At 42.4% G+C, this 12,500-nt stretch overlaps 1 protein-coding gene across 2 annotated transcripts in view; it reads right to left on the reverse strand.

Annotated features, from left to right (window-relative positions):
- Positions 1-2,222: 2,222 nt before the first annotated feature.
- Positions 2,223-12,500, reverse strand: part of LOC138015206 (FERM domain-containing protein 4A-like) — a 28,469-nt gene continuing 18,191 nt past the window's right edge. For both annotated transcript variants that reach the window (XM_068862167.1, XM_068862168.1), the window contains 8 exons: positions 11,937-12,081; positions 11,111-11,244; positions 9,792-9,917; positions 7,986-8,051; positions 6,027-6,104; positions 5,139-5,205; positions 4,752-4,778; positions 2,223-3,992 (listed from right to left, as the gene is read on the reverse strand). In XM_068862167.1, the coding sequence (XP_068718268.1) occupies positions 3,049-3,992; positions 4,752-4,778; positions 5,139-5,205; positions 6,027-6,104; positions 7,986-8,051; positions 9,792-9,917; positions 11,111-11,244; positions 11,937-12,081 (1,587 nt within the window). In that variant the 3' untranslated portion in view covers positions 2,223-3,048. The remainder of the gene's footprint in view (positions 3,993-4,751; positions 4,779-5,138; positions 5,206-6,026; positions 6,105-7,985; positions 8,052-9,791; positions 9,918-11,110; positions 11,245-11,936; positions 12,082-12,500) is intronic.

Here is a 12,500-nt window from a genome sequence, read left to right on the forward strand (position 1 = left end):
CTTCTTTATAGTTTCAGCAATGTGCGCATTCCAAGTAAGATAATTGGTGATGGTGATGTCAACTACCTTAATTGTGCTTTCCCCAACAGTAAGGGGGCGGGAAGTCATTGTCTGTCTTGGAAAATGAGATACACAGCTCCCTTTTTGTACTCTGTTAGCATTTGACCAGGTAGCAACCTGGTTATCTTGTTCCTTACATTAGATTTCTTCCAAGTCATGAGACCAAATTTCTAAGAAATATCAAGGACGGGACTTAGATGTACTGCGCATCAAATCCCTTTTGCGTTTTTCACACCTTACCATTTTCGTCCCCCGAGTCCGTTTTTCTTTTGGTCAGCACCAAGAACAAGGACCCTGGCCACAGCCAAAACTACGTGGAGTCGAGGTAATGCTTTGTTGTAACCATTGACGAATGTGATGGTTTCAAATTTCTGAGAATATGTAGAAGAGCAGGAAGTCCGCCAATCACCAGCCGGCTGGCAGGATAATTTAACACTCGCGAGTAAGCTGGTTTTGCTCGCGACCGGCATGGGGACTAGTAAATTTAAAATCCCCTCGCGGCAAAAACAACGAAGCAACAATCGATTCACTCCCACGCGTTTAAATAATCCTGAAATAAAAATATCCCGCCGGCTACTTCCTACTTTGGCTGTAGCCAGAGTCCGTCTTCTTGGTGCTGTCCAAAACAAAAGCGGACTCTGGAGACAAGAATGACACCTTACATATTGAAAGCCGCTTTGTGTGACCACGTCCCAAAGGAAACTCGATTTGTTAAATACGGGCGTTATGAAAATTTGTTTCAACTTGTGTCTGCAATCTTTCTCCTGTGACAAGTCATGTCTCAACTATGGTATACTTATTGTTGCAATAGAAGAACCAACCAGAACCATGGGCTTGATCTGTGTGCTCAAGCTAAAGGATTGCTTATCAGAGAGTTTGTCAGCAAATCGGAGGTGGAATCAAAAGTGTGCCATTTGTAAAAAAAATTTTTTCAATTTACCCTTCTTTGTTAATCATTGTTTTTCACTTAGTTTGTATGAGGACCTCATGTAAATTACTGAAGTGACCGAAGTTCAAAAGGTTCATCGAATGCGCACTAAAATGCTCTTGTCCCACGGGTTTTTCTTGAGCGGCGAGAGACCCGCGAAGGGCTGGAAACGAAGTTGAAATCCCAGCTACGTTGGCCTTTCTAAGGGTCCACTACTCATTGCAAGCAAACAAACGTGGAAACGTTTATTCAAATATTTCCTATACAGGTACATAATAAACTGATGCAATCTTTTAAGACTGCAATCAAATAAAAGGATAAAAATTATACACATTTCAATTATCAATGAATTCTATACAGATAAAAACGATTTTAAGAATCCCGTAAGACTATTTATATGCACTTAAATATCCAGTTGTTCATTCTGTGTAAACAATGTACCTTTCAGTAAAAATGTGCAAAAAAAACGATTCATAGTCTTGGATAAAGCCGATTCAATTTTACTTTTGTGCATATATGACACTTGTTTATAATTAACTGCAACGAAGTTGACAAAGCTGTTTTAGAAGAATGCCTTGAGAGCTGAGCAAGAGACATCGCTATACGTATCATCCAACACAATACTCAAGTAAGCAAAAGAAACTTGACAAAATATAATTTTACTTCAGCCTCGTTCCCCAGTCGTAATCTCGTGAAATCAAACGCGACGTCAGCTGTCGAGTGGATCGGGAAGATTCCCCAAGCTATCGCGATCAGCACCAAGTCCCGCGCTTCTTGCGATTTAGCGCTTAAAGGCCTGGGAATGAGGCTGATTTTACTTTAAACTAACTGGGTACATAACGGCCATCGAATGTAGTTCCCAGGAGTTCCCTCCACCCCGAGCAAGACGCCCGGTTGTCTGTTAATTTAAGCCTCATGTTATGTTCTTCGCAAACCCCTGATTATAATTATTTTAAGCTACACATTGTAGATGAAGTTTACCTAAAGGTTCGGAAAACTCAACCATTGAGTCCAGGCTGCCGGTGAAGTCCAGACACTAACCTTTTAAGTGCTTTGCAACGTCAGCGTGGCAGAAAAACTAGGGCATAGCGGAGATATCGTTGACGTCACATATTGCCATTTATGAGCCAACCAGAGCCTCACTGGCTGTCGAAACAAAGGGTCTTCCGTTCCTATGGTTGGCACATTTGAATAACAAATTGCAAACACATATCTTCCCTATAAGAGAAATTAATTGTTCCAGAAAATTTTATCGTTGTTACCATTATACACAACCAAATTACATACAAACGCAAAACAATTATATATATAATTTTGACTCTTTTACACAACAAGCAAACGCTATACTGCGACGCATAAAAATGATGGACCATATGATAATTACTTCCTCTGTTCTTTAACTGTTGAGAGTAAGTTTTCATCGACAGCTCCATCATAAAATCGAAGGAAAACTGTATTTTCAACCTTTGTTTGTCCGTCGTATTTCCACAGATATGTCTTTTTTTTGACAGGATATTGATTTTAATTAACTGCAAACTATTTTGTTAGTCATTAGTGAGAAGCTCTTTCATTTTATCCAAGCCGGCCGTCTGTACAAATTTGTTCTCTCGGGTCTTTACGCTCCCTGGTACGAGAGAGGCACTGAACAGGGCCAGACGGAAGAGAGACCTGGCTTCAGTTGTTCAACGATGGATAGCGCTACCCACCTTCTGGCCTGGGTCGAAGTTGCCACAGGTGGCCGCAAACTGTACGTAAGAGCCAAAGTTATAACTTTCAGTTGTCATGGGAATAAAACTCCCCAAATGTTACGGTAGATAGCACAATGGCAACTTGTTCAAGATATACCCTTCGCAAGTAAGTCCGTAATTTCTTTGCCACTTTATCGGAACCGTTAATTTAACTTCTTTCTTTTTATCAAGTGCAGCCACTGGTTTCCAAGTTTGGGTTATCTGTGCCTCAAACCGCCTTAACTGGTCAAGTAGTGATTGGTCCGACACGCTTCCGATTACGAGCGAATGTTTATCATCTAAATTTACCGACCACAGATCGATTATTTCCAGTTACACCAGAGTCGCCTCTGCCTCTTCATTCGACCTCCATTCCAACAAATCCTCCTCAAAAATTGATGACTGCGAGGGATAGTATCCGGGATTTGTCATGTAAGGCATTTGCGACATGTTGACTTGCGATTTCACTGTTCTTAAACCCATGTCTGACCTCAAAGCTGGCTGATCAAAGTTCGAGAGAGAAGTGGAAAAATATCCCCTTTGCGAAAGATTCGGAGATAACCGTGCATTGTGATTCACCGAATAACTTCCGGCTGTACCGGAAGTACTCATAATGGCTAATTCACTGGTGTTCAAATACTTCGCATTAGGAAGTTTGAAGTTCGAAGGCCGAGAATCAAATGAAAACGACCGTTGAGTCCGTAATGGGCTATACGGCGAGCTGCTTCCATCTTGATCACTGTTTAAACTTTCATAACTCTCCCCTGCAGACCGACTAAGAATTAACCGTGGATTGGACCCCCGAAAGCGGTTTTCGTCCAGGCTCTCAAACGAATTTCCCATCCTCCGGGGATGCCAGTAGTGTTCCGAATTTTCTCCGAAGTCTTCGGAGTTTGCATACGAACTGGCCGAAGACGGTTTCGTGGACGAGTCCTCACTGTCTGAGTACTGAAACGCCGGTACGGTTCGGGAGTTATCTCCTCGAGGTGATAATCTCCCGGCCCGGGGACCATTCGCAAGTGGACTATGATGACGTCTCGACTCCATATATCCCTGGTGGGACATGGCCGAAGGACTGGCGGATACTTTCCTATAGGGTGATAAGACCGGAGATGGCGGGCCGCTGTAAGACCCTCGGTCATCCGGAAAGTTTTCGGCGTTATTGGTGCTTGATTTCCATTTCCTTGAACTGAGGGCCAAACTGACGCTAGTGCGATACTGATGAGAGTTTCGAGGGTAGGTACCAATGTGCGAAGATGAATAAGATCGATAAAAACCTGTAAACAAAAACAAAAATGAGACCCGAAGGAATTAAAAGGTGACGTTAGCAAATCCTCAATGAAGATTTTCAGGCCTACACAAAACTCAATTCACCAATCAGAGCCAGTACGAGCAGGAAGGCTTCTGATTGGCCAAATGTAAGATTTGACAGGAGGCAGTGTGGCCCAGTGGCCAGCGCTTGCCTTGAGATCCCGAGATCCTGGGTTCAAGACCCGCTCTGACCACTCGTTGAATTTGATCCTGGTAGTCCCTGGTTCAACTTCCCAGCTGCACTTGTAAATAGCCAACTGGTTTGCCTCCGGCCAGTTGGGATTCTCAACAGTTGTTGCTGTTGTTGTTCTGTTCTGTCCTTTCGTTGTGTTTCATTGGCCCTGAAAAGCCCCTATGGGGAGCGGTCAATTAAGTATGTATTGTATTGTATTGACTTCACCGTAACTTGGTCTGTGGCACGGGAATTAGGCTTTCCCCGAAGGTTTCCGGTTCAGGTTGTTTGGAGCGGCTACAATCCGGTCAAAATTGTTCGAACAATTCATGGGAATCTCCCCCTTCACAATGTTAAAAACAGTTGGTGATTGCACATTTTCTTCCAAAGCTCGCGGTTTTTCCCAACTTTGTGAAGTGGGACGAGGAACAGTGTCATGTAGTGTCAAGTGTTCCAACGATCAATCACCGAGTTGTAGCTCGAGCGGGAGAAAAGATTTGAAAAAAAGTCTTAAGAGATTTTAGTGTTGAGAAAGGAGGGGAAACTCAGTTACCTTCTCCTGGTTTTCCATCTTTGACATCTACCGGGAAGAAAAAAAAAACCAATCAAGTGATGAAATATGATCTTCATTTAAGAGAAATAGTGACGAACGTACAAGATTTGTCACAGGTCCACTTTAAGATTGCCTCGATAAAATAGCACCAATATTTTTGACAGAAATCAAATATGAAACACACGTAGAACAGCATTAATATTTGACGGAAAAAAAGGATATATACCTTGCAGAGCCAGAAAATAGAGAAGTCTCTCGTGACCAGCGTGACAAACAGTATTGTGCGCGTGACAGCAACGAAAGTGAAAACGTAGTCACTAGTCACGATGAAAGAACACTACCTTCGCAAATTACAACATGGAATTCAGTTAATTAGCACTTCATTACCTAGGCGAGACTCCCCAATTGCGCGATTTTCTTTAGCTTTTTTGAGACTTTCTTCCATGTCTTTTAGCTGAAAAAACAATTTTTACAAGAAAATCAGTAGTGTAATCTGTAGCCACCTTAATAGTAAAGACAGGCGTTTACGATATGTTACTCTACGTAAATAACCAGGAACGAACTGATACCCATTATTTTAGCCCCCGTCCACACTAAGGCGTTTTCGAAAACCTCCGTTTCCGAAAAACGAAACGCATTAGTGTGGACAGGTCCTTAGTGGTCGTTTTCTCATTTTCAACCCATTTTTTCTTTCTTTAATGTTTACTTTACGCATATATGTCGTACGCAGAGACAGCGTGCCATGATTGGATACGAGACACTATACTTAGCGGGAAAGGATTTTTGATTTTGGGACAAAAGCTATGACATTCGTTAAAGGTCCGATGTCGAAAACTGATGCCAGTTTCGGTCAAGCAGCACTTAACTTAATTTGGATCTCTTATGCAATAGCAAAAGATTGAAAACTGTTCACGATGAACTTCAAAAGAAATAGGACTGTGAATGCCAGCAGTTAAATTAGCGTAAATAGGATTGCAAAACCCATTAAATCCAGTTCACGTCAGCCTGCGTAGTAAGTGATCTCGTGGAAGGAAGAGCTCCCGAGAGAATAGCCTGTCTTCTGGTCGAACGAAAACTTATAGAGAGAACGGACAGGCTACACAAAGTCGTTTGTTCGATGGAACGCTTGCTACGCAGATTACCATAAAAAAAACAAGGCTTTTGAACAATTGTTATACAGATCTCATTCTGCTCTGCCTTAGAGTTCTACACCTCCAGATATTCCCCCCTCTAATTTTTTCCCTACTCGTAAAGTTTACACTGGGCTTTCCTTACTCTTCTCAGCGACTTTTGGTATGTAAGTCTTCGTGTCTTCCTGACATTCTTGTCAACACTACGCTCCTCTGCTAGTTTCTAAAACAATCAAGAATATGAAATTATTTTACTTAAGAAGATGCCACTGCTGTACTTTATAATTTCATTCCTTCACTGGCTGACAGCTTAAGATATTTCGTTGAAAGTGGAGGTGTCGCAGGATATAACGGTTTGAGCTTAATTTGTAATTTGTGCTATTCAGAGCGAGTTTCAATTGAGTGTCGTAAAACCAAAACCAAAGTAATTACTTTGGCCAATCAAAAAGGACGGAGACAATCCACTAAACCAATCAAAACTCGAAGTAATTACACGTAGCCGACACAAAGCGCGGGAAAATGTGCACGCGTGAGCCACGATTGACTTTGGTTTCACTTCTGATTGGTTGAAAAAATGGCGCGAGAACTTTGAACCAATCACTGAGTGAAGTAATCATAAACCAAAGTAATTATCTAATTACTTTCGACACTCAATTGAAAACCGCTCTATAAGGGTTTGAGCTTAATTTGTGCTAAAATCCATCTGTTTATTCAAAACATAAATCAAAAGCAAACTGAAAAAAAAGAAATTGTAAGGTGAGCGAGGCAGCGGGAAGAACTTACAAAGTGCTAGCCTAAACTTTTTCAAGCTGAAAAGACAACAGCGAATTCAACGTATAGCCCCTCCCACCCCTCACAAACAATAGGGAGCTTGAGCTCGCGCCTTTTTGAGACGCGGACGACAACCGGAAGGGAACATTTTGCGTCCCAGGACAGTGGTGTCCCCAAGAGTTTTATAATAATCATCTCTAATGGAGAAAAGATATAGAGGATATTACATGACCGCGCGGAGATACGAAATTTCTCTTCGAGTGTTGAATTCACGAGTGAGCGCAGCGAACGAGTGAAATATTTTTCAACACTCGAAGAGAAATCTCGTATCTCCAAGCGGCCATGTAATATTCTATTTAGTATATAAAACACCAATGCAATACTAAATCATTTCACAAATTGCCTCGAAAGGCGCGATTTTTATATGTAACCATAACAACAGTGATCTTTCCACGTGTGATATCATGTTTTCGCGCGAAAGCTAACTTGGTATTTCATTGGTGTTTATCTAATAAAACTGTGGTTGTGTAAAAATGTGCTTGTGTGAAGACAAGTCAAAAGGGAAAACAGCTCGCTTCCGGTTGCCGTCCGCATCTCAAAACCCCGTGTGCTTAAGTTCCCTAATAGAGACCTTAACGACGGCCACGAGAACGCCACGTAACAATAGGTTTAAATAGCAAAAACAATAGTCCTGCACGCTCTGTACGTGCGTTTTACATTTTGATACATTTCTTTGCCGTTCTCGTCTTGACAACGATGTGAAATGATCAAATTTGATGTTGCGTGTGAAGGACGAGAGCAACTGACGATGATTTTTTTTATTTTCGCTCTTAATATCCACACCGTTCTCCCAATTTTATTCTTGGAATGTGCATTCACACTTTCCAAGCCGAGCGACTTGGAGTAATCGCAAAGGTTCCGGCCACTTCAAAAGACAACTTAGAGCTATTGTACCTGAAATGTTACGAACGATTTTTCGGTAAACACACACACAAAATGAACGATTCACCACCGTTGTATGGTCAAGTTGTCGTCAAGAACTTAAATTTAGGTACTTCAAGTTGTTGCGGTGATGCATACGGCAAAGAAGTACACTTGCGTTCGGCAATTACAGCACAATTTTCCCCTCTGGTTTGAATCCAAGGGTGATGGCATTTAATCCTCCGGGCGGAGGCACGTTTGAGGTGTTGTTTTTGTTACCAAAGACGCCATCTTGCTTCGCCGGCAGGGGACGACAAACAAATGATTTAAAACGCAAAACACCAACGCCGTGAGTGGAATGCGGGCTAAGCTTTCGAAGCATTTTCGTTACCGTGGTCTGTGTTTACTCTACCTGAGCGGCTGTTGTGATTTGAGTTTGGATTTCAACTTCTCGTGCCATGGACTTGATCTCTTCGTCCTACAAAGCAAGTTAAAGGTACACAATTATGCCATGGAGGCAGTGTGGCTCAGTGGTTAGGGCGAATGCCTTGAAATTCCGGGATCCCGGGTTCAAGACACGTTCTGCCCACTGGTTGAAATTGTTCCTGGAAGTCCCTGGTTCAACTTCTCAGCTGCACTTGTAAATAGTCAACTAGCTTTCCTCCGACCAGTTGGGAATCTCAACAGTTGTTGTTGAATGTTCTGTTCTGTCGTGATTGTGTTTCATTAGCCCTGAAAAGGCCCCCATGGGGAGTGATCAATTAAAAAAAAATTTAAAATAAAAAAATTACTTTTGTTCAGAACGCAAGGTAAGGTTCACACTACTACCAGGGACCGGTTGCTCGAAGCCTGGTTAGCGCTAACCGTTGGCTAAGAGGTATCAAAACCTATAAGTTTCCATGGTATTTAACGCTGCTTAGCGCTAACCATTCGCTCGACTCCGGATCGAGTGGTCCGGGTTCGGGTCCTGGCCGGGAACATTGTGTTGTGCTCTTGGGCAAGACACTTTACTCTCATGGTGCCTCTCTCTACCCAGGTGTATAAATGGGTACCGGCGAAATGCTGGGGGTAACCCTGCGATGGACTAGCATCCCATCCAGAGGGAAGTAAAAAACTCCTAGCCGCTTCATGCTACGGAAACCGGAGATAAACGCCGGCATGAAGGGCCTTCTGGCTCATAAGCAGAGACTTTGCCGCTAACCATGCTTCGAGAAACCCGGGCAAGGTTGTCAATCACACGTAGTTCAAGATACTACTCTGGTTTGCGAAAGTATCAGAATTTGCCATTTCCGAGATCATGTCTGCCTGCTCTTCAAAGCGAGTCTAAGTCCCAAGTTTTTCTTCGTTTTCATTCATATGTAAAGTAGAACTAATTACCATCGCAAAAACTTCGCATTTAGACTCGCTTTGAAGAGGAGGCAAACCTGAACTCGGAAGTTCTCAAATTTCTCCAAACCAGTGACCATATGGGAAAAAAGGAAATGTTAGTAAGACCATTTTAAATGAAACAATTGTCGGAGTCATGTCATGTTATTGGGCACTCGCTATTTTTCTTTCTGTTCACTTAGTCTTTAAACGTCGAAAAGAAATAATAAACAAACGCCACTAAAAGGACCTCGAAATTAGAATAAAGACCCCAGGCGTATATTCGGGCATTCAAGAATCACACGCCCTTCAAGAATCACACGCCCTTTTTTCGACCAATAAGAAGCAAGGTAAAAGCAACCCTTCCCCACGCTTTGAGGCAGTCAAATCTAACAGCTACATATTCTGATTGGTTTATACGCTGCTTTGCCTTGTTGCGATTGGCCAAAGCAATTACTACGCAATGGTTTCACAACATTCAATTGAAAACCGCGTTTAATGAAGTTGAAGCCGTTTGCCCCCGTCTTTTAACATTGTTGGGTATGCGCTTGCGCACTAATCGGTCCCTGAATGACGTATCCATGTCCATATCCTTAGTAACAACCGCGGCTTTATCCTGGGACTGAATACAAGGCCTCTCGTGAGCGTGGTTGAATAAAATGTTGATGTGTTGACACCGTTTTCCCACCCCAGCAGTCAACATCGTTCAACAAAATCGAACAGATGTTGAAGCAAATGTTGAAGGAACTAACTTGCACCTCGACCATCTTTGAACAGAAGGCTCCGTTCAACACTATGAACGGCTTTTGATAATATTCACAAATTTATTTATTTTTTCAACTCTCTTACAAACCTTTTCGGTTTCACCATTGATAATGAATTCTGAGAATTCAAAGGCAGTTCCAACTCTGCGTCTGATTGGTGGGAGGGGGCTACCAGGAGTGTACGGTGTCTCTGGAGGATACTCACCAATTAATTCCTAGGATAAGTTAAATGAATTACGTTAACACACCTTAGAGATCAGCAAGCCGCAAAATGATGTTCCCGTTGCTTAAGTTCCCTACTGTTACTAAGGAGACGACAACAATTAATTGTTTGTTTGTTTGTTATTTATTTGTTCAAGCAGGTTGAAGTATTGGCAAAAATTCAGCTGATGTGGACCTGCTATACCCACCCACCCATACACAGTTCACGAAGGACAGCCAAAACACCTGGAACTTTATCCCCCACTCTTCTCGAATAGTGTGTGGGTTCTTTAACGTCCCACAAGGAACTTAGGAACAAATAAGATATTTGTGAGACGGGGCCTACGGTTTATAGTCCTTATCCGAGAAGACTTGAAAGTCTATAACCATTTGCGGATGTTATTACAAAGGCAGCACCTTCTCCTCAGTTATTTTAAGACCCTGAGTGTTATGGGTCCGGCCGGAGTCTAACTCACGACCTCCCGCATGGTAGCCCTGGTGCTCAACCAATTGTTAATCCCGGCTGGTGAAAAGAAGAAATGATTCTTTCCAACCTCGTTCCCGAGGTCCCTTTTCTCTGCCTCCTTTGTTGACGACATTTTCGATTGTGAGTGGGGGATACACGAGCTATCTCCCACGAGTCTCTTATTGGTCAGTGGTAGAGCATCCGACCTCGTAAACGGAAGGCCGTTTCCCGAGTATCACCCGATTCGTTATCAAAAAAAGTCTTATGTCAACAACTCCATAATAATCCAGGAAGAAAGCTTTGCCAATAGTTCCAAAGCAAAGCAAAGCAAAGCAAAGCAAAGCAATAGCCCATTTCCGAGTTCATGTCTGCCTCCTCTTCAAAGCGAGTCTAAGTGCGAAGTTTTTGTGATGGTAATTGGTTCTACTTTACATATGAAAGAAAACTAACTATCATAAGAAAAACTTCGCACTTAGACTCGCTTTAAAGAGGAGGCAGACATGAACTCGGAAATGGCCTATTTGCTATGTCCCCTCTCAAGAATGAGATCATCCCTATAAGGAGCTGGGATGTACGATAAATTTGATGTTTTACGGCTAAAGAAGAAGAAGAAGAAGAAGAAGAGGCCAAAGAAGTGTAACAATGTTAAGATTTGAAGTTAGATGGACCAAAACAATTGAAAGTTTCAGACCCAATTAAACGGTTTTGTCAGCGTTTTCACACCCAAATCACTTGACTTACTGCTTCTTGTATACACAGTTTTTTCAGCTCTCCTGTCCTTTCCTTCAGTTTCTCCATCAATGCTTCCTTTCTCGCTGCTAAAGCTGTTAACATTTCCCGCTCAGCTGCTTTGGGAAGAGATGACAAGTTGTCACCTGAGAGAAAAATAACGAAATCAAATATATTTTAGTAAAACCTTCGTACACACACACACAAAAAAAAGGTAAAGTCAATTTACTTAACATCGATAGTTCCTTTCGTTACGAGGCTGGTATCATTGAAAGCCGACGGTGCACCCTTTATCCCCGTCACTCTGCCAGTTCGCCATTTTCGGCGGATATTTAACGCTACAGCTACACGGGTCAGAGGAAAGTCGAAACAGACGTTGAAGTCATAGAGGATCGAACAGGGGACCTCTTACTCCGAAAGCCGCGCACAAACCAACTGCGCTATGCCTGCTCGTACTCCACAAAAGAGAGTTCTTCTAAAATAGACCAATTTCGATATACTAAAATGCAGTCTTAAACAAAAGACATCATCTCGAGGCTCTGGGGAATAAATAAAAGGATTTGTATGAGTTTATTCCCCAGAGCCTCGAGATGATGTCTTTTGTTTAGGACTGAATTTTAATATATCGAAAGTGGTCTATTAATGCGTTATATCGACGACTGCTAGCAGACTACATCCTGAATTTTCTCGCAAGAGATGAAAGAAAAAGATACTTGGCAGTATCAAACAAAGTAAATTGACTGAAGATGAGCGCAAACGCTCTTTTTCCAGAAAAATAAAAAGCCTACTCTAGATAACAAAGCACAACACCGCTCAACAATGAAAATAAAACAGTTACCTCCATTCATACTAAGGCTGGAAATGCTGCGAGACTGATCACTCTTGGTGCTTAAACTCTCTGATGTTGATGATGGAAGAGACCCTGTTGACTGGGACAGCTCCTTTGCCATGTCTCTTAGGGTTCTGCGTTGCGTTACTTTAGCCTACAACACAGACAAAATCCCGGCATGAGGACTCCGATACAAAGTCGACATTTACAAGAAACAAGTGTTACTCTAACTGCCCCCCCCCCAATCCCCCCCGGAATCGAAGATACCTGGGGGAGGGAGAGCTCACACAAAATTCTTATACACCCCCGGCCCGGGGTTTTCGAAACATGGTTAACGCTAACCAGCGTTAAATACCATGGAAACCTATAGGTTTTGATACCTCTTAACAAACGGTTAGTGCTAACCAGGCTTCCAGCAACCGGCCCCAGATAAAATACTTTGCATGTAGCCAGCCATTTACCACAACCTCACCATGAGCCCTCATTCAAGGAAGCCATCAGACAGATTCAGTTTGTCAGAGGAAAAAAGGAAAAACACTTAATATTGATACAAACACACGTGAATATAAAGAC

This window comes from Montipora capricornis, chromosome 9 (assembly GCF_036669925.1).
Source record: "Montipora capricornis isolate CH-2021 chromosome 9, ASM3666992v2, whole genome shotgun sequence".
In the NCBI taxonomy this organism is placed as follows: Eukaryota; Metazoa; Cnidaria; class Anthozoa; order Scleractinia; family Acroporidae; genus Montipora; species Montipora capricornis.